Source organism: Trachypithecus francoisi, unplaced genomic scaffold (assembly GCF_009764315.1).
Source record: "Trachypithecus francoisi isolate TF-2019V2 unplaced genomic scaffold, Tfra_2.0 Lachesis_group11, whole genome shotgun sequence".
NCBI classification, from domain to species: Eukaryota; Metazoa; Chordata; class Mammalia; order Primates; family Cercopithecidae; genus Trachypithecus; species Trachypithecus francoisi.
This window is the reverse complement of record NW_022681456.1, coordinates 11,520,559-11,541,206: the sequence shown is the minus strand read 5'-3', so window position 1 is coordinate 11,541,206 and position 20,648 is coordinate 11,520,559. Positions and strand designations below refer to the sequence as shown.

The window sequence follows — 20,648 nt, the reverse complement described above, 5'->3', positions numbered from 1 at the left end:
CTAGGGGAAGGACTAAAGAAACTGGAGTAGGCCGGACGCCGTGGCTCAAGCCTGTAATCCCAGCACTTTGGGAGGCCGAGGCGGGCGGATCACGAGGTCAGGAGATCGAGACCATCCTGGCTAACATGGTGAAACCCCGTCTCTACTAAAAAATACAAAAATCTAGCCGGGCGAGGTGGCGGTGCCTGTAGTCCCAGCTACTTGGGAGGCTGAGGCAGGAGAATGGCGTAAACCCAGGAGGCAGAGCTTGTAGTGAGCTGAGATCTGGCCACTGCATTCCAGCCTCGGTGACAGAGCGAGACTCCGTCTCAAAAAAAAAAAAAGAAACTGGAGTATATCTGCAGCACAAAATATGCACAGCACTAAAGAGTGGAGTGCATCCATATGTTTTTTTTTTTTTTTTTTTTTTTTGAGACAGAGTCTCACTCTGTTGCCCAGGCTGGAGTGCAGTGGTGTGACTTTGGCTCACTGCAACCTCTGCCTTGGGTTCAAGCAACTCTCATGTCTCAGCCTCCCAAGTAACTGGGATTACAGGTATGCACCATTACACCTGGTTAATTTTTGTATTTTTAGTAGAGACGAGATTTCGCCATGTTGGCCGGTATGGTCTCCAACTCCTGACCTCAAGTGATCAGCCCACTTCGGCCTCCCAAAGTGCTAGGATTACAGGTGTGAGCCTCCACACCTGGCCTCATTATATTGTGCGTAGATCTCCAAGACATATTACTCAGTGAGAAAAGCAAGTTATGGAATCTAATGTATATTCTGATACTGTTAATATACTTTTAAAAAACCCAAAGAATGTGTTTAGGGTATAAGCTACGCTGCTGTCACAAAGAGACCTGAAAGTAAAATGCCAGGAATGAAGTAGTTTCTTTGTCACGTGACAGTCCAGAGGGCGGCGTGGCCCAGGGTGAGTGGTGTTTGTTATCTCCGGTGCGTAAAACAACTGTTGCCTGATATTTGGGGATTCTGTGGGTCAGGAATGTAGACAGAGTGTAGAAGGAGGCTTGACTGTGCTCTATGATGTCTGGTGCCTTTTCTGGGAAGATTCGAGTAGCGAGGGGTAACTCATGTGGCTGGGGCTGGAATCTTCTGGGAGTTTCTTTTCTTTCTTTTTTTTTTTTGAGATGGAGTTTTGCTCTTGTTGCCCAGGCTGGAGTGCGGTGACGTGATCTTGGCTCACCGCAACCTCCGCCTCCTGGGTTCAAGCAATTCTCCTGCTTCAGCTTCCCGAGTAGCTGGGATTATAGACATGAACCACCACCACGCCTGGCTAGTTTTGTACTTTTAGCAGAGATGGGGTTTCTCCATTTTGGTCAGGCTGGTCTCGAACTCCTGACCTCAGATGATCCACCCACCTCGGCCTCCCAATCACACCTATGCTGGGATTACAGATGTGAGCCACCACGCCTGGCCATGAAAGTTTCTTTTTCTTTCTTTCTTGTTTTTTAGTTTGCAAAATAAGTTTTATTTTTACTTCTTTTAAAAAATGGACAGGCTGGGTGCGGTGGCTCACACCTGTAATCCCAGCACTTTGCGAGGCTGAGATGGGTGGATCACCTTAGGTCACGAGTTTGATCAGCCTGGCCAACATGGCGAAACCCGTCTCTACTAAAAATACAAAAATTAGCCAGGCGTGATGGCAGGTGCCTGTAATCCCAGGTGCTCGGGAGGCTGAGGCAGGAGAATCACTTGAACCCAGGAGGTGGAGGTTGCAGCAAGCTGAGATACTGCCATTGCACTCCAGCCTGGGTGACAAGAGCAAAACTACATCTCAAAAAAAAGAGGGAAAAAAAGACATTAATATTCAATAAATATGTACATAACTTCACCCAGGCTACGTGGACATGCTGTCTATGGGTTAGCCCTGCTCTTCAAGGAGCAGTAAAATACAAAAAATTAGTTGGGCGTGGTGGCATGCACCTGTAGTCCCAGCTACTTGGGAGGCTGAGGCAGGAGAATCCCTTGAACCCAGGAAGCAGAGGTTGCAGTGATCCCAGATTGCGCCACTGCACTCCAGCCTGGGCGACAGAACAAGACTCCATCTCAAAAACAAACAAACAAACCCCAGAAACAAAACCTCCCAACTTAGTGAAAACAAGGCATTCAATGAGAGACCAGCAGCAGAAACTGCTTATTACCAGTTTATACTAGTCATTTTATGAAGTCGTATCTGTATAAAAACAAACACTAAAGAGAATAAATAAATAGATTTAAATAAAGTGACAAGCATAACTACAAATAAATACCATATTACCAGATTTTTTTTGAGACAGAGTCTCACTCTGTCGCCAGCCGGAGTGCAGTGGTGCGATCTTGGCTCACTGCAACCTCCACATCCTGGGATCAAGCAGTTCTCCTGCCTCAGCCTCTCGAGTAGCTGGGACTACAGGTGCATGCCACCATGTGCAGCTAAGTTTTGTATTTTTAGTAGAGATAGGGTTGTACCATGTTGGCCAGGATGGCCTCTATCTGTTGACTTCGTGATCTACCCGCCTCAGCCTCCCAAAGTGCTGGGATTACAGGCATGAGCCACCGCGCCCGGCCTTTTTTGTTTTGTTTTGTTTGAGACCAAGTCTCGCTCTGTCGCCCAGGCTGGAGTGCAGTGGTGCGATCTTGATCTCAGCTCACTGCAACCTCCATCTCCTGCGTTCAAGTGATTCTTCTGCCTCAGCCTCCTGAGTAGCTGGGATTATAGGCGCATACCACCATGCCTGGCTAATTTTTTTTTTTTTTGAGACGGAGTCTCACTCTGTCGCCCGGGCTGGAGTGCAGTGGCCGGATCTCAGCTCACTGCAAGCTCCGCCTCCCGGGTCACGCCATTCTCCTGCCTCAGCCTCCCGAGTAGCTGGGACTACAGGCGCCCGCCACCTCGCCCGGCTAGTTTTTTGTATTTTTTTTTAGTAGAGACGGGGTTTCACAGTGTTAGCCAGGATGGTCTCGATCTCCTGACCTCATGATCCGCCCGTCTCGGCCTCCCAAAGTGCTGGGATTACAGGCTTGAGCCACCGCGCCCGGCTGCCTGGCTAATTTTTATATTTTTAGTAGAGATGGGGTTTCACCATGTTAGTCAGGCTGGTCTTGAACTCCTGACCTCGTGATCCACCCGCATTGGCCTCCCAAAGTGTTGGGATTACAGTGGGCCCCGCCAGATTACCAGATTTTAAACAAGAATCTATAAAAGTTTTACTACCTAAGGACTTTTATTCAAAGAAGAAAAAATACATAGTAACACCAGGCTTGCAGGGTGGTGAGTTAACAGATACATTTTCTCTTAATGGAAACTTACCTAGCTTCAGTAACATTTCCGGATGAAGCATCAAGTTACTGTTGCACATTTTAAAAAGACTGGTCCAGCAGTGTTTCCTCTAATTTTAATTACCCCTCTTCATTTAAACCATTAGCAAGACCATTGTTACATGGATTGTCTAGAATGTCTTCGTTTAATCCATTTGACTTCTTTTTTTTTTTTTTTTTTTTTTTTTTTTTTGAGACGGAGTCTCGTTCTGCCGCCCAGGCTGGAGTGCAGTGGCCGGATCTCAGCTCACTGCAAGCTCCGCCTCCCGGGTTTACGCCATTCTTCTGCCTCAGCCTCCCGAGTAGCTTGGACTACAGGCGCCCGCCACCTCGCCCAGCTAGTATTTTGTATTTTTTAGTAGAGACGGGGTTTCACCGTGATAGCCAGGATGGTCTCGATCTCCTGACCTGGTGATCCGCCCGTCTCGGCCTCCCAAAGTGCTGGGATTACAGGCTTGAGCCACTGCGCCCGGCCGACTTCTCCTTTTGATCCTCATCAGTATTAACCTCTTCGACTGTCTGTGCCCCTTGTGTGTTCATTAACATATCATTTCCTAGGGACTATTACTCAGCAGCTTTGCCTTACTTCTTTCCGAGGCCGGTTGTTTATTTCTCTCAATTCTTTGTTGTTGCTCTTCTGTTAGGCTTCTACTTGACTCAGAAGCAAACATCTCACTTTCAGATGAATTTGTCAGAAAGGGATCTCATTCAGTAGCAGATACATCATGTCCATTATTTTCCACAACTTCATCATTATTGCTAACAAAATCTTCATGTAAAATAGGGAGATCAAGTTGAATTCGTTTTAAACAGGTTTGAACTTACTTTTTATTTCCCAGGTATTCGTCTGTCAATAAAATCCTCAAACTGCAGTTTAGGGACTATCCTGTGTGCCCAGTGCTCCATGTGTCTGATGAGAGTCTTCAAGTCTTCAGCCTCATGACCTTTACCTTTGGATTCTGCCTTATCTAATACATGCCTTAGGGCTGGAAGTCCTCTCTCTGAAATTAATCTGAGTCAGCCTGAATATATTTCTTTTAATTCTTCTCTTTGGAGGTACGGGAAGAGGTGCCCCACTTCCTGACTCTTCATCAGGTTCAGCTCCTTCACCCTCTTGTCTTTCTGGAGAGGCTTACACAGAAAGCAGGGGCCACAGCGTGGAAGTTGGCGTGAAGACTAAACGCACTTCTCTCGAGACTTGGGAACTTCCCCCCGCCATCCCCCCCTCCTTTTTTTTTGTTTTGGAGATAGAGTCTCGCTCAGTCGCCCAGGCTGGAGTGCAGTGGTGCGATCTCGGCTCACTGCATCCTTTGCCTCTTGGGTTCAAGCGATTCTCCTGCCTCAGTCTCCCCGAGTAGCTGGGACTATAGGTGCCCACCACCATGTCCAGCTAATTTTTTTGTATTTTTAGTAGGGACGACATTTCACCATGTTGGCCGTGCTGGTCTCAAACTCTTGACCTCAGGTGATCCGCCTGTCTCGGCCTCCCAAAGTGCTGGAATTACAGGCATGAGCCACCGCGCGTGGCCTTCTTTTTCTTTTTGAGACAGTCTCCCTCTGTCGACTGGGCTGGAGCGCAGTGGCACGATCTCAGCACACTGCAACCTCCACCTCCCGGGCTCAAGCAATCCTGCCTCAGCCTCCCGAGTAGCTGGGATTATGGGCATGCAACACCATGCTGTCTAATTTTTGTAATTTTAGTAGAGATGAGGTTTCATCATGTTGGCAAGGCTGGTCTCAAACTCCTAACCTCAGGTGATCCTCCTGCTTCAGCCTCCCAAAGTGCTGGGATTACAGGGGCGAGCCACTGCACCCCGTCTGGGTGTTTCTTTTTATAGGTGTCTGGAACCTATGTAGGACTAACAAGATTTGTCTTAGTTGGGACTATTGATTGGAGTGACTATACGGGACTTCTCTGTGTGGCTAAAGCTTCCATATAGCATGGTTGCCTCAGGATAGCTGGACTTTTTGCTCCAAGAGCAACCAGTTCCACTTACTTAGTTGCTCCAGGAACTTAGGTGGAAGCCACAGGGCCTTCCGTGACTTTTTCTCAGAAGTTGTGTAGTGTCAATTCTGCCATATTCTGTTGTCAGACTAGTCACAAGCGTACCTAGATTTAAGGGGAGTGAACAGAGACACTGCCTCTCTATGTGAGGCATGATAAAGAATAGGTGGCCATGTTTTAAAACCATCACAGTGGGCAGGGCACAGTGGCTCACGCCTATAAACCCAGCACTTTGGGAGGCCGAGGTGGTTGGATTACCCCAGGTCATGAGTTTGATACCAGCCTGGCCAACATGATGAAACCCTGTTTCTACTAAAACTACAAAAATTAGCTGGGTGTGGTTGTATGCGCCCTTAATCCCAGCTGTTCGGGAGTCTGAGGCAGGAGAATCACTTGAACCCAGGAGGTGGAGGTTGCAGTAAACCGAGATTGTGCCACTGCACTGCAGCGTAGGTGACAGCAAGACTCTGTCTCAAAAAAGAAAAAAATCACAGTTGGGAAGCTGTGTCCCATGAGGTTGCATTGGGACTCAGGTTAGTTTGGTTGGGGAGGGGCAATGGGCTCTGCCACTTCTGGCTTCAAGGTAACTGAGCCCTTTGTTGCATTTCCTAGCCAGGAAAGAGAGAGTGGAGGACAAGCAGTTCCTGATAAAATATGTGGTTCAGAACTTGCAGAAGTTGCCGGGTGCAGTGGCTTACATCTGTAACCCCAGCACTTTGGGAGGCCAAGATGGACAGATCACTTGAGACCAGGAGTTCAAGACCAGCCTAATCAACATGGTGAAACCCCATCTCTACTAAAAATACAAAAATTCGCTGGGCATGGTGGTGCATGCCTGTAGTCCCAGCTATGTGGGAGGCTGAGGCACAATAATTACTTGAACCCAGGAGGTGGAGGTTACAGTGACCCGAGATCAAGCCACTGTACTCCAGTCTGGGTGATAGAGTGAGACCCTGTCTCCAAAAAAAAAAAATCTGGGCACCGTGGCTCACACCTATAATCTATTCTACTAAAAATCTACAAAAAAAAAAAAAAAAAAAAAGCAGACCTCAGCCATAGCTATAGTGTTTTAATTTTTGTTTTCTTGTTTTTCTTTTTTTTTTTTTTTTTTTTGAGACGGAGTCTCGCTCTGTCTCCCAGGCTGGAGTATAGTGGCCGGATCTCAGCTCACTGCAAGCTCCGCCTCCCGGGTTCCCGCCATTCTCCTGCCTCAGCCTCCCGAGTAGCTGGGACTACAGGCGCCCGCCACCTCGCCCGGCTAGTTTTTTGTATTTTTTTAGTAGAGACAGGGTTTCACTGTGTTAGCCAGGATAGTCTCGATCTCCTGACCTCGTGTGATCCGCCCATCTTGGCCTCCCAAAGTGCTGGGATTACAGGCTTGAGCCACCGTGTCCGGCCAGTGTTTTAATTTTTAACAAGGATGATGTCTTCATGTTTTACTTGTGACATTAAATATTAATTGAAAAAGATGAGGTCCTGATGAGCATCTGGCAGCTGATTTTGTAGCCCTGGTCTTATCTCTCCATGGCAGGACCCAGCACCAAAGGCCACCAGGAGGGGTGCAGGCCCCTGATCTCCCAGCAGCCTCTCAGGCCAGGGCCCTGTCTTCCCTAAGGCTGCATTTTCTGGGCAGAATCTCTCCACCTCTGTCCTCGTCTGCTTTCGTTACCAGCAGGTATTTGTTGGACATAGAGGGCTGTTTAGCACTGAAGAATTCAAAAGTGATTAAAACACAGCCTTTCTCCACACAGATAACTTATTAATTGCCAATGGAAAGTTGGAGACTACATAGTGCAGAAGCTGGGTGGGCATCCTGGCTGCCTTTACCCAACAAAGTTAGCATCATGGATATGGTGTTCCTCCTGGCAGGAGCCACTAATAAGGGCACAACATCCTTTTAGTAACATGCTAGTACCTATGCATACCCCAAATCATGAGGAAACATCCGCAAACCTCCACTGGGGGACATTCTTCCAGAAAACTGGACCAAATGCTTTAAAAACTTAAATTCGGCCAGGCACGGTGGCTCATGCCTGTAATCCCAGCACTTTGGGAGGCCGAGGTGGGAGGATCATTTGAGGTCAGGAGTTCCAGACCAGCCTGGTCAACATGGTGAAACCCCATCCATCTCTACTAAAAATACAGAAATTAGCTGGGTATGGTGGCACCTGTAATCCCAGCTACTTGGGAGGCTGAGGCAGGAGAATCGCTTGAACCTGGGAGGCAGAGGTTGCAGTGAGCCAAGATCACACCACTGTACTCTGGCCTGGGCGACAAGAGTCAAACTCTGTCTCAAAAAACAAAAAACAATAACAAACTTAAATTCATGAAAGACAGAGATTGAGAGATTGTTCTAGATTAAAGGAGAGTAAAGAGACGTGAATAGTACCAGAAGGCATGAGACTGAATTGGATCCAAGATCTGAAGGAAAATTGCCATAAAAGAGACAGTCAGCAAAATTTGAATTTGAGTGGTATGTGAGGCCATAGCATTGTGTTATATCAGCGTTACATTTTCTAGACAATTGACCCTTGAACAAGGTGTGGTTAGGGGTGCCAATCAGTCGAAAAGCCAAGTATATAACTTTTTTAAAAATATTTTTGGAACAGAGTCTCCCTCTGTTACCGAGGCTGGAGTGCAGTGACATGATCTCAGCTTACTACAGCCTCCACCTCCTGGGTTCAAGTAATCTTCTCACCTCTGCCTCCTGAGTATCTGGAACTACAGGCGCCCGCACCACACCTGGCTAATTTTTGTATTTTTAGTAGAGATGGGGTTTCACCATGTTGACCAGGCTGGTCTTGAACACCTGGCCTCAAGTGATCCACCCACCACAGCCTCCCAAAGTGCAGGGATTGCAGGTGTGAACCACCCAGCCTGGCCAGAAACTTTCGACTCCTCCAAAACTACTACTTTTTTTTTTTTTTTTTGAGACGGAGTGCAGTGGTGTGATCTCAGCTCACTGCAATCTCCGCCTCCCAGGTTGAAGTGATTCTCCTGCCTCAGCCTCCTGAGTACCTAGGATTACAGGTGCCCTCCACCATGTCTGGCTAATTTTTGCACTTTTAGTAGAGACAGGGTTTCACCATGTTGGTCAGGCTGGTCTCAAACTCCTGACCTCAGGCGATTCACCCACCTTGGCCTCCCAAAGTGTTGGGATTACAGACGTGAGTCAATGCGCCCGGCGACTCCCACAAAACTTCTATCAGCCTAATGTTGAGCAGAGTCTCACTGATAACAGAGACAGTCGATTAACACACATTTTATATATGCATTATACATTGTATTCTTACAATAAAGAAAGCTAGAGAGGCCCCGCACGGTGGCTCACGCCTGTAATCCCAGCACTTTGGGAGGCTGAGGCAGGTGAATCACCAGAGGTCCGGAGTTCGAGACCAGCCTGACCAACGTGGAGAAACCCTGTCTCTATTAAAAATACAAAATTAGCCAGGCGTGGTGGTACATGTCTGTAATCCCTCAGGAGGCTGAGGCAGGAGAATCGCTTGAACCTGGGAGGTGAAGGTTGTGGTGATTTGAGATCATGCCACTGCACTCCAGCATAGGCAACAAGAGTGAGAGTCTGTCTTAAAAAAAAAAAAAAAAAAAAAAAGCTAGAGAAAAGAAAATGTTATTAAGAAAATCATAAGGAAGAGAAAATATATTTACTCTTCAGTAAGTGGAAGTGGACCATTGTAAAGGTCTTCATCCTTTGTGTCTTTACATTGAGGAGTAGCAGGAGGAGGAAGAGGAGGGCTTGGTCTTGCTGTCTCACAGGTAGCAGAGGTGGAAGAAAATCTGTGTGTAAGTGGACATGCAGTTGAAACCCATGTCATTTAAGGGTCAGTTGCGTTTGATAATTGTACTATGGGCCGGGCGCGGTGGCTCAAGCCTGTAATCCCAGCACTTTGGGAGGCCGAGACGGGTGGATCACGAGGTCAGCAGATTGAGACCATCCTGGCTAACACGGTGAAACCCCGTCTCTACTAAAAAAAATACAAAAAACGAGCCGGGCGAGGTGGCGGGCGCCTGTAGTCCCAGCTACTCGGGAGGCTGAGGCAGAAGAATGGCGTAAACCCGGGAGGCGGAGCTTGCAGTGAGCTGAGATCAGGCCACTGCAATCCAGCCCGGGAGACAGAGCGAGACTCCAGCTCAAAAAAAAAAAAAAAAAGAAAAGATAATTGTACTATGGATATTTGAGAGAATATTGCTGTTCTTACTAGATACACACTGTACTATTTAGGAGAAAAGAGGTGTGTTGTCTACAACTAACTCCCAAATGGGTTAGCACAGGAGTGGGCAAATCTTTTTGGTAAAAAGCCAAATAGTGAAAATTTTGAGCTTTATGGGCCATATGGTCTCTGTCACAACTACTTGTTTTGCTGTTAGAGTCCCAGCACAGCCACACGGAATATTTAAATGGGTGGGCGTGGCTGTGTTCCCATAAAACTTTATTTATGGATACTGCAATGCCAATTTATATAATTTTCACACACCATGAAAGATTCTTGTGATTTTTTTTCAACCCTGCAAAACCCATTTCTGTCTTACTGAGCATACAAAATTAGGTAGCCAGACTTGGCCTGTGGCTGTGGTTTACGATTGCCTGCCTGATATAGAAAAAGAACACACAGGCAGGCATGCACATGTGTGCACATGCAGGCACGCATATATGGGGGATAAAGCAAATACAGAATGAAGGAACAGCTGGTGAATCTGGGTGAAGAGTAGAAACGAGTTCTTTGTATTGTTTTTGTAATTCTGCAAGCTTGAAATTATTATTATTATCATTATTATTTTGAGACGGAGTTTCACTCTTGTTGCCCAGGCTGGAGTGCAATGGTGCCATCTTGGCTCACCACAACCTACGCCTCCCGGGTTCAAGCGATTCTCCTGCCTCAGCCTCCTGAGTAGCTGGGAGTACAGGCATGCGTGCTAATTTTGTGTTTTTAGTAGAGACGGGGTTTCTCCACATTGGTCAGGCTGGTTTCAAACTTCCGACTTCAGGTGATCCATCTACCTTGGCCTCCCAAAGTGCTGGGATTACAGGCATGAGCCCCTGTGTCTGAAATTATTACTATTATTATTATTCATTTATATATGTATTTGAGACGGAGTCTCACTCTGGAGTGCAATGGCATAATCTCAGCTTACTGCAACCTCTGCCTCCTGGGTTCAAGCAATTCTCATGCCTTAGCCTCCCGAGTAGCTGGAATTACAGGCGTGAGCCACCATGCCCAATTTGAAATTATTTTAAAATAAAAACACTAAATAAAAGCATTGATTTTTCCTTCCGGGGGGCCCAGGAAGGAGAGAGGGAGTCACCCTTTTATCTTCCTAGTGGGTGGGCCAAGGTGACTCTATTCAAGGTGATTCACGGCCGGGCGCGGTGGCTCACGCCTGTAATCCCAGCACTTTGGGAGGCCGAGGCGGGTGGATCGCAAGGTCAGGAGATCGAGACTATCCTGGCTAAGACAGTGAAACCCCGTCTCTGCTAAAAATACAAAAAATTAGCCGGGCGCGTTGGCAGGCGCCTGTAGTCCCAGCTACTCGGGAGGCTGAGGCAGGAGAATGGTGTGAACCTGGGAGGCGGAGCTTGCAGTGAGCCGAGATCACGCCACTGCACTCCAGCCTGGGTGATGAGCAAGACTCCATCTCAAAAAAAAAAAAAAAAGGTGATTCACAGCATTCTTGGATGTCTCTCCTAATTGTCATCTAGTCACTTGTCATTTGTATTGTCATCTAGTTAATTCTTAGCCTTTGCCTCTTCCTTATTTCCGGCCTCCTTTTTTTTTTTTTTGAGATGGTGTCTTGCTCTGTCACCCAGGCTGGAGTGCAGTGGCAGACCTCAGCTCGCTGCAACCTCCGACTCCCAGATTCAAACGATTCTCCTGTCTTAGCCTCCTGAGTAGCTGGGACTACAGGCATCTGCCACCATGCCCGGCTAATTTTTGTATTTTTAGTAGAGACAGGGTTTCACCAGGTTGGTCAGGCTGGTCTCAAACTTCTGACCTCAAATGATCTGCCTGCCTCGGCCTCCCAAAGTGCTGGGATTACAGGCATGAGCCACCATGCCTGGCCTCACTTAACTTTCATACCTAGGTGCCTTGGTTGGCAGGCGGGGGAGTTTAGCCTCTGTGCTCACCGTTGGACCATCTGCTTTTGCTCTGCCTCTGTTAAATCCATCTCTCCAACCGCTAAAAAAAAAAAAAAAAAAAGTCACTTTAAATATGTTTGTTGGTTTATTGTTGCTTTGTTTTTCAATGTTTTTTAATTTCTCAGGGCCCATGTTAACCTTGTCTGTATCTCCAATTTTAGTACACGTGCTGCCAAAGCGAGCAGTGGCTTATTCTTTTTGTTTTTATTTTTATTGAGAAGGAGTTTCGCACTTTCACCCTGGCTGGAGTGAAGTGGCGTGGTCTTAGCTCACTGCAACCTCCACCCGCTGGGTTAAAGTGATTCTCCTGCCTCAGCCTCCCAAGTAGTTGGGGTTACAGATGCCCGCCACCATGCCTGACTAATTTTTGCATTTTTAGTAGAGATGGGGTTTCACCATGGGAAAATACAAGAGACTTTGCCCCAGTGCTGGGGGAACAGAACACAGTAACTTCTTGACTTGGCCACCATCACACACCTCCCAATAAATAACACCACAGGCAGGGAAACAACCCGTTATCTCTGGACTTCTAAGACAAACACCAACAATTTAGGGAAACCAACACAGGAGATGAAGACCATGACATTAAAAACAATAAGCTGGCTGGGCGCCCTGGCTCATGCCTGTAATCCCAGAACTTTGGGAGGCCCAGGCAGGTGGATCACAAGGTCAGGAGTTCGAGACCAGCCTGGCCAATATGCTGAAACCCTGTCTCTACTAAAAATCCAAAAAAAAAACAAAAAACCAGCCAGGCGTGGTGGTGGGCACCTGTACTTGGGATGCTGAAGCAGGAGAATCGCTCGAACCCAGGAGACGGAGCTTACAGTGAGCTGAGATCATGCCACTGCATTCCAGCCTGGGTGACAGAGCGAGACTCTCTCAAAAAGAAAAGAAAAGAAAATGACCTGTTCACATTCTCCCGCACACCTTTCCCCGGGGTCCCCTATCGTTCAGGAGACGCACAGGATCTACAAGCAGAAGCTGGAGGAGCTGGCTGCGCTGCAGACGCTGTGTAGCAGTTCCATCAGTAAGCAGAAGAAGCACCTCAAGGACTTGAAGCTCACACTCCAGAGGTAGGTGCGGCTGCAGCCCGTGGGCTGCCCTGGTTCTGAGGGACAGAAGCCCAACTCAAAACAGGCTGAAGCAGAGAATGGCAATCTCAGTGGAAAAAGACAGGACTGGGAGTTGCTTCCGGCATCACTGGATCCAGGGATCAAAGGGTGTTTTGGGGCATCTGTTTTTTTCCAAATTCTGCCTTCCTCTGGATTGGTGTCACTCTCAGGGTGACTGTCCCCTCCACCAACAGTGCCAGGCTTATATTCTCCAACCTTGCTTCCTACTGGCTGTGCCACCCTGGCTGAAGGAGAGTTTCTCTTTTTTTTCTTTTTTTCTCGAAATGGAATCTTTCATTCTGTCACCCAGGCTGGAAAGCAATGGCGTGATTTCGGCTCACTGCAACCTCTGTCTCCTGGGTTCAAGTGATTCTCCTGCCGCAGCCTCCCAAGTAGCTGTGATTACAGGCGTGCGCCACTGTGCCTGGCCAAGAGTTTATTTTTCCCAGTACTTCAGCCAACATTCTGGGTTCAGTCCTCATTGGCTGGGATTGGTTGAATGCCCATTTGTGAACCAATCACTGAGAAGCTGCTTGGACAGTCCCATGCCGTGTGCTCAGTCTGTGGCCCTGGGAAGTGGAGGGACAGCCATGTGTGTGGTGGGAGAAGAAGATGAGTAGTTCCCAGGGGAAAGGTGGGTGCTGTTATAGGAAGGTGCCCTGCTGGACAAGTAAACAGGCAGTGTCCTTTCGTGGGTGTGGAGTGTCCTCCCTGCTGGGGTCTCTGGTGTAGTGGCCACTAGGTTACCATCCCTGGTGGAGATGTGCTTGAGCTCATAGCTTAGTTTGGTTCCCCAGGCCTGGATCGTGTTCATTTCCTGACTTCTCCAGGTCTGGGAAGTCCTTCCTGCCTGGTATGTGAAGGGGCCCAGTGGATGCAGTGACCCCCTTGTCAGGCAGGGAAACTGAGGCTCCGAGTGACTTGTCCTAGGTCACTTAGCTAGGCCTCTATTTTAGAATCTGGGACTCCTGGTCACCTCTTTCCTTGTGGACAATTTTGGAGGAAGGTCCTGATGATAGCTCTCAGTGTGGCTGGCCATTTTGAAAATGGAGGCCTGCAACTAAGGGGTAGAGAGTGTGGATGGCCCCATGCAAACACATCACGAGACGTGGCTTTGGAAAAACACGTCTTGGTAATGGCAGGACTCAGAGTCTAGAGTTTTTTCAGTCTAGAGTTTTTCAGATTCTCAGTGATTGCTTCACAGATGGGCACATGGCTAACCCCAGCACTATTGATGGGTCTGTGGGGGCTGTGCAGTGCACGGTGGGATAGTGAGTAGCATCCCTGGCCTCTGCCCACCGATGCTAGTAGCACTTCCGCCCCAGGTGTGACCACCAGGATGTCTCCAGGCATTCCCGGTGTTCCCAGTTGAGAAGTGCTGGGTTAGAAGGTTGACCTGTGAGTTAGGGTCTTAGACTAAGGACCCCTGCCATTCTGAGATGTCTCTGCTGACTTGTTTTCTAGTTTTGAGAGTTCCATGTTACCAAAGAATAACACCTTGACTGGTCGACTGCTTATGCTTTCAGGGGCTTCTGTCTGTCTGTCCTCTTGGTAATCTGTAGGTTATTCCTTTATTTCTATTTTTAAAATTATATTCATTCATTCATTCATTCAGAGATGGAGTCTCACTCTGTCACCCAGGCTGGAGTGCAGCGGCACAATCTGAGCTCACTGCAGCCTCTGCCTCCTGGGTTCAAGCAATTCTCCTTCCTGTCTTAGCCTCCCGAGTATCTGGAATTACGGGTGCCCACCACCACGCCCAGCTAATTTTTGTACTTTTATTAGAGACAGAGTTTCACCATGTTGGCCAGGCTGGTCTCAAACTCCTGACCTCAAGTGATCCTCCTGCCTTGGCCTCCCAAAGTGCTGGGATTACAGGCGTGAGCCACTGTGCCTGGTCTAATTTTTTTTTTGAGATAGGGTCTTGCTCTGTCACCCAGGCTGGAGTGCAGTCGCGCAATCATGGCTCACCACAGCCTTGATCTCCTGGGCTCAAGCAATCCTCCCACCTTAGCCTCATGAATACTAGGACTACAGGCGTGCACCACCATGCTTGGTTGTTGTCTTTTGTTACTGTTGTTGTTTTTGAGTCAGAGTCTCGCTGTGTTGCCCAGGCTGGAGTGCAGTGGCGTGATCTCGGCTCACTGCAACCTCCGCCTCCTGGGTTCAAGCGATTTTCCTGCCTCAGCCTCCCAAGTAGTTGGGATTACAGGGGCCCACCACCACGCCCAGCTAATTTTTATATTTTCAGTAGAGACAGGGTTTTGCCATGTTGGCTGGGCTGATCTCGAACTCCTGACTTCAGGTGATCCGCCCACTTGTTTCCCAAAGTGCTGGGATTACAGGCATGAGCTACCACATCCAGCCCCTAGTTGTTTTCTTAACCACCCCCCCCTTTTTTTTTTTGAGATAGAGTTTCGCTGTTGTTGCTCAGGCTGGAGTGCAATGGTGCGATCTTGGCTCACTGCAACTTCTGCCTCCCAGGTTCAAGTGATTCTCCTGCCTCAGCCTCCCAAGTAGGTGGGATTACAGGCATGCGCCACCATGCCCAGCTAATTTTGTATTTTTAGTAGAGATGGGGTTTCTCCATGTTGGTCATGCTGGTCTCGAACTCCTGACCTCAGGTGATCGGCCTTCCTCAGCCTCCCAAAGTGCTGGGATTACAGGCGTGAGCCACCGCATCTGGCCTTGGTTGTTTTCTTTGATTAATTTTTTGTAGAGACTGGGTCTTGTTATGTTGGTCAGGCTGGCCTCAAACTCCTGGCCTCAAGTGATCTTCCCGCCCTGGCCTTCCCAAGTGCTGAGATCATAGGCGTATGTGCTGGGACTATAACATCATGCCTGCTAGCTATTTCTTTAGAAAAATGAGAGGAAGGCCGGGCGTGGTGGCTCACGCCTATAATCCCGGCACTTTGGGAGGCCGAGGCAGGCAGATCATGAGGTCAGGAGATCAAAACCATCCTGGCTAACACAGTGAAACCCCGTCTCTACTAAAAATACAAAAAAATTAGCCGGGTGTGGTGGCAGGAGCCTGTAATCCCAGCTACTCGGGAGGCTGAGGCAGAAGAATGGCATGAACGCAGGAGGCAGAGCTTGCAGTGAGCCAAGATGGCGCCACTGCACTCCAGCCTGGGCGACAGAGCAAGACTCTGTCTCATAAAAAAAAAAAAAAGAAAGAAAAATGAGAAGAAAAATAGTATTGTCAGTAATTATCCCTTGAGCTCATACTATCAAGTATTATTCTGGATGCTCTATACTGTACTTACTCATTTAATCCTCACCAGGCTATTGTCTATGAGGTAGGCTTGAGGTTATCCTGGTTTTTCAGGTATGGAAAATAAGGCAGAGAGGTTTAAGGACTTACCGAAAGTCACAAGACTACCTGGGAGGCAGCATCACTCCCCCAACCCAGAGAGTTGAGATAGGGAACTGTGGTTGCAAGAGGCACTGGGGTAGAAGGTGGAGGCACGGGGTAGAAGGTGGGAGGCTGGGGTAGAAGGTGGGAGGCTGGGACTGGGGGAGTCCATAGCCCTCCTCCCTCTGAGTGACGCCCCTTCCCCTGTGCGTGCATCTCTGTCCACAGGTGCAAACGCCATACCAGTCAGGAGGAGGCGGAGCTTGTTCAGCAGATGGCGGCAAATATCAAGGAGCGGCAGGACGTCTTCTTCGACATGGAGGCCTACCTGCCCAAGAAGAACGGGTAGGAGTTGGCAACCTCCCCACCCCTAGCACAGGCCCGTGCCCAGGCCTAGCACAGCTGGTCCATATAACTCTCACCTTCCTGCTGGTGCTCAGATTGAAGGGGAAAGAGGGAAGAAAGGGCAGGAGACGTAAGAAGGCTTCCTTACGCATTCCTCCATGAGCCCAGGAGAGAACCTTAGCCACACCGTGTGACAGCAGTATTCCTGGGAGGGCCGTTGCAAGGAACCAGCACCTACTGCATGCCTGGTGCCACCTGGGGTTAAGAGGGAGGTGTTCTCTCCCAGGAGAACAAACATGCATTGAGTGCCTCCTGTACGCTCAGAGCTGTGCCAGGAACTCCTGTGATGTCACTCGTTTTGTCCTCAACAACCTGTGCGTCAGACCAAGAGATCCCCATTTTTACAAGATTCAGAGACATCAGCGAATGTTTGGCCACACCAGGATGTGAACAGCAGACATTCTGACTCCAAAGCCCACGTTCTTTCTATTTTCCCCCTTCAGAGAAGTCCCCGTTCCCTCCCTCAAGTGATGTCATTGCCACCTTGTTCTGGAGAGAGCTGCTTACAGCCTGGTATCATCGTGACCCGGCATACGCTGCTGAGCCCAGTCAGTTCACCCTGACCCTGTTTTCCGGATCAGCCTAGCGCTGAGTCAGAGCCCGCGCTAGGAGGCGGGGCTCCTTTCAGGCCTGTAGCAGGTGGGAGGGAGCTGGTTAGCCCTGTTACGTTTTAACCCATTCCTCTGAGCTTCTCCTTTTTTACTATGTTTGGGTAAAGACTCCCTGAGTTAAGTGATGATCATTTTCTGCAGAATGAACAGCAGCCTAGCATTCGTGACCCTCTTACAGTGTTGTGCGCGTCTGCCTCCTGCCCCTCTGTGCCTAGGCCTCTGTGCCTCTTACCTCAGTTGGGAATCGTTGGATTGCAAATGATAGAAAACCCAGCTCAAGGGGGGCCGGGCGCGGTGGCTCAAGCCTGTAATCCCAGCACTTTGGGAGGCCGAGACGGGCGGATCACGAGGTCAGGAGATCGAGACCATCCTGGCTAATACGGTGAAACCCTGTCTCTACTTAAAAATACAAAAAACTAGCCGGGCGACGAGGCGGGCGCCTGTAGTCCCAGCTACTCGGGAGGCTGAGGCAGGAGAATGGCGTAAACCCGGGAGGCGGAGCTTGCAGTGAGCTGAGATCCGGCCATTGTACTCCAGCCTGGGTGGCAGAGCAAGACTCCGTCTCAAAAAAAAAAAAAAAAAAAAAAAAAAAAAACCCAGCTCAAGGCTGGGTGTGGTGGCTTGTGCCTGTCATCCCAGCACTTCGGGAGGCCAAGGTGGGAGGATCACTTGAGCCCAGGAATTCAAGACCAGCCTGGACAACATCATGAGACCTCATCTCTAAAAAACTTTAACAAAATTGGCATGGTGGTGTGTACCCGTAATCCCAGCTACTTTGGCGACTGAGGTAGGAGGACTACTTGAGCCTAGAGGTTCAAGACTGCAGTGAGGCTGAGCACAGTGGCTCACACCTATAATCCCAGCACCTTGGGAGACCGAGGCAGGTTAAGGTTAGGAGTTCGAGACCAGCCTGGCCAACATGGTGAAACCCCTAAACCTACTAAAAATACAAAAATTAGCTGGGCGTGGTGGCAGGTGCCTGTAATCCCAGCTACTTGGGAGGCTGAGGCAGGAGAATCTCTTGAACCCAGGAGGTGGAGGTTACAACGAGTCCTGATCATGACACTGCAGTCCAGTCTGGGGGACAGAGCGAGACTCTGTCAAAAAAACAACACTGCAGTGAGCTATGATCATGCCATTGCACTCTAGCCTGGGCAACAGAGTGAGACCCTGTCTCTAAAAATAATAACAATGATGATAATAATAATGAAAAATAAATAAAATCCTTTTTTTTTTTTTTTTTTGAGATGGAGTCTCCATCGCCCAGGCTGGAGTGCAGTGGCACGATCTCGGCTCACTGCAAGGTCCGCCTCCTGGGTTCACTCCATTCTCCTGCCTCAGCGTCCTGAGTAGCTGGGACTACAAGGCGTCTGCCACCACGCCCGGCTAATTTTTTTGTATTTTTAGTAGAGACGGGGTTTCACCATGTTCGGCAGGATGGTCTTGAACTCCTGACCTTGTGATCCACCCGCCTTGACCTCCCAAAGTGCTGGGATTACAGGCGTGAGCCACCGCGCCCGGTCCAGAAAATTCTTTCAAAATTGACCTAGAGGTTGTACCTATGCCTCCACCTCATTGGCTATGCTTAGTCACCTGCTCACATCTGGCTGCAAGGCAGGCTGAGAAATATGGTCTTTAAGGCAGCATGGAGGGGAAATCGACTCCTCACACTCTCCTGTCACAGGTGTAATGTCCTTTGGTCAATCATTATTCTCACTCGATGTGGGGGTCCATTTGCCCGCAGAGCTTAGGCCCCCTATCTTCTAACATCACTACTTGGGATGTGCTCGTTAGGTGTGTTGAGTTTGAGTGTAGTTAATTCGCACCCACCTGCTAAGGATCATGCCCTCACAGGTGTTTCCTTCCAGGCTCTACTTGAACCTGGTCCTCGGCAATGTGAATGTGACCCTCCTCAGCAACCAGGCCAAGTAAGTGTCCCCCACCCACAACCCAGATCCCATACCTCACATCCCACCCACACCCCGAATCCCACACCCCACACCCACACCCCATACCACACACCACACACCCACACCCCACTCCCACACCACATACCCATACCCCACACACCATACCCCACACCCCATATTCACACCCCACTCTCACCCCACACCTTATCTTGCACCCCAACCCACACCCCACCCCACACTTCCCGCTTGGCTCAGAGACCTCCGGCGTTCTGCTCCTTCAGCTCGGGGAAGATGCATCCAAGCTAGAATTTTTGCATAAATAAAAACCTGTTCACAGGTGAGGCTCTGGCTTTTGGAGTTTCTGACGCTCTCCTCCTCGTACCTGGGAGAGGCGTTCCTTCCTTCCTTCCTTTTTCAGAGCTAGTATGTTGGGTGGACGGCACTTCCCATTTCCCGCAAGAAATAGCCCTGCTCTGTTCCATGCCCTGTCACGCACACACTTCTGGGAGATGGGCAGTCCTGTCTACCCTGAGTCTACCCCATTTCCAGACAGCTGCAAACCCTGGCCTTTCAGCAGCAGCAGTTGGTTGAGGGAAAAGGCCCTGTCTCTGCCCCCTGCCTGTCTCCAACGTGGGCCCAGAGCCCCAGACCAGAGTCCAGGGACATGGGCCTTCTGCGTACTTAGCCCTCTTCCCCTCATTGGTCACCACCAATCTGTCAAGGCCAGGTCTCTCCTTTAGTGGGATGGAAAGGTCCTTATGGGCCATGGCAGTGGCTGCAGGACAAGGGTCTGATGGGGCTGAGGGCCATGCCCAGGTGCTGGAATAGTCACGGTAAGGGGCACTGTCTGTCGTGGCAGGTTTGCCTACAAGGACGAGTATGAGAAATTCAAGCTCTACCTGACCATCATCCTGCTCCTGGGTGCCGTGGCATGTCGATTTGTCCTTCACTACAGGTAGTGGGTATGGCCATGTGCGCCTGGGCCTGGGCATGCAGACATCAGGTGGGGGCCAAGAGAGAAGGATCCAGGGGACCCAGGGCCTCTCCTGCTTCTGTGTTGTTTGGCATGATGAGGTGTAAGGGAGAGAGGGGCCATTTCCCATGGGAAATGTCAGCCCTGTCTGTCCCACCTCCATCCAACAAGTATCTGTTAAACGGCTGCTGAAAAGGCCTTGTACTAGTTAAGAAAGAGTTCGTTACCAGGTGCGATGACTCACACCTGTAATCCCAGTACTGTGGGAGGCCAAGGCAGGCAGATCGTTTGAGGTCAGGAGTTCAAGACTAGCCTGACCAACATGGTGAAACACCATCTCTACTAAAAATATAAAAATTAGCTGGGCATGGTGGAGTATGCCTTTAGTCCTAGCTACTTGGGAGGGTGAGACAAGGAGAATCGCTTGAACCCAGGAGGCAGAGGTTGCAGTGAGTTGAGATCGCTGCACTCCAGCCTGGGTGACAGAGCGAGACTCTGTCCCCTGCCCGCCACAAAAAAAAAAGGAGTTCATTGTGGTCTGTCCGGACAGTGGCATATCGTTCAGCTATAAAGGGAAATGAAAAGTTGGGCGTGGTGGCTCACACCTGTAATCCCAGTACTTTGGGCAGGAGGACTACTCGAGGTCAGGAGTTTGAGCCTAGCCTGGGCAACACAGCAAGACCCCCGTCTCTACAAAGATAAAAAATGAAATTATTTGGCTGGGTGCAGTGGCTCACACCTATAATCCCAGCACTTTGGGAGGCTAAGGTGGGAGGATTGCTTAAGCCTAGGAGTTTGAGGCTGCAGTGAGCCGTGATCACAC

The 20,648-nt window shown here is 49.3% G+C and overlaps 1 protein-coding gene and 1 pseudogene across 7 annotated transcripts in view; one reads left to right on the top strand and one right to left on the bottom strand.

Moving 5' to 3' along the window:
• The window catches only part of TMEM120B (transmembrane protein 120B), a 65,683-nt gene that overhangs the window by 20,512 nt on the left and 24,523 nt on the right, over window positions 1-20,648 (top strand). For 6 of the 7 annotated variants that reach the window (XM_033220335.1, XM_033220337.1, XM_033220338.1 and 3 more), the window contains exons 2-5: window positions 12,414-12,532; window positions 16,155-16,271; window positions 18,811-18,870; window positions 19,712-19,807. In XM_033220335.1, the coding sequence (XP_033076226.1) occupies window positions 12,414-12,532; window positions 16,155-16,271; window positions 18,811-18,870; window positions 19,712-19,807 (392 nt within the window). Of the gene's footprint in view, window positions 1-8,953; window positions 9,145-12,413; window positions 12,533-16,154; window positions 16,272-18,810; window positions 18,871-19,711; window positions 19,808-20,648 lie in introns of those variants that run through there. The other variant, XM_033220340.1, reaches the window with a different exon arrangement.
• LOC117089125 lies at window positions 3,748-6,995 on the bottom strand (annotated as a pseudogene).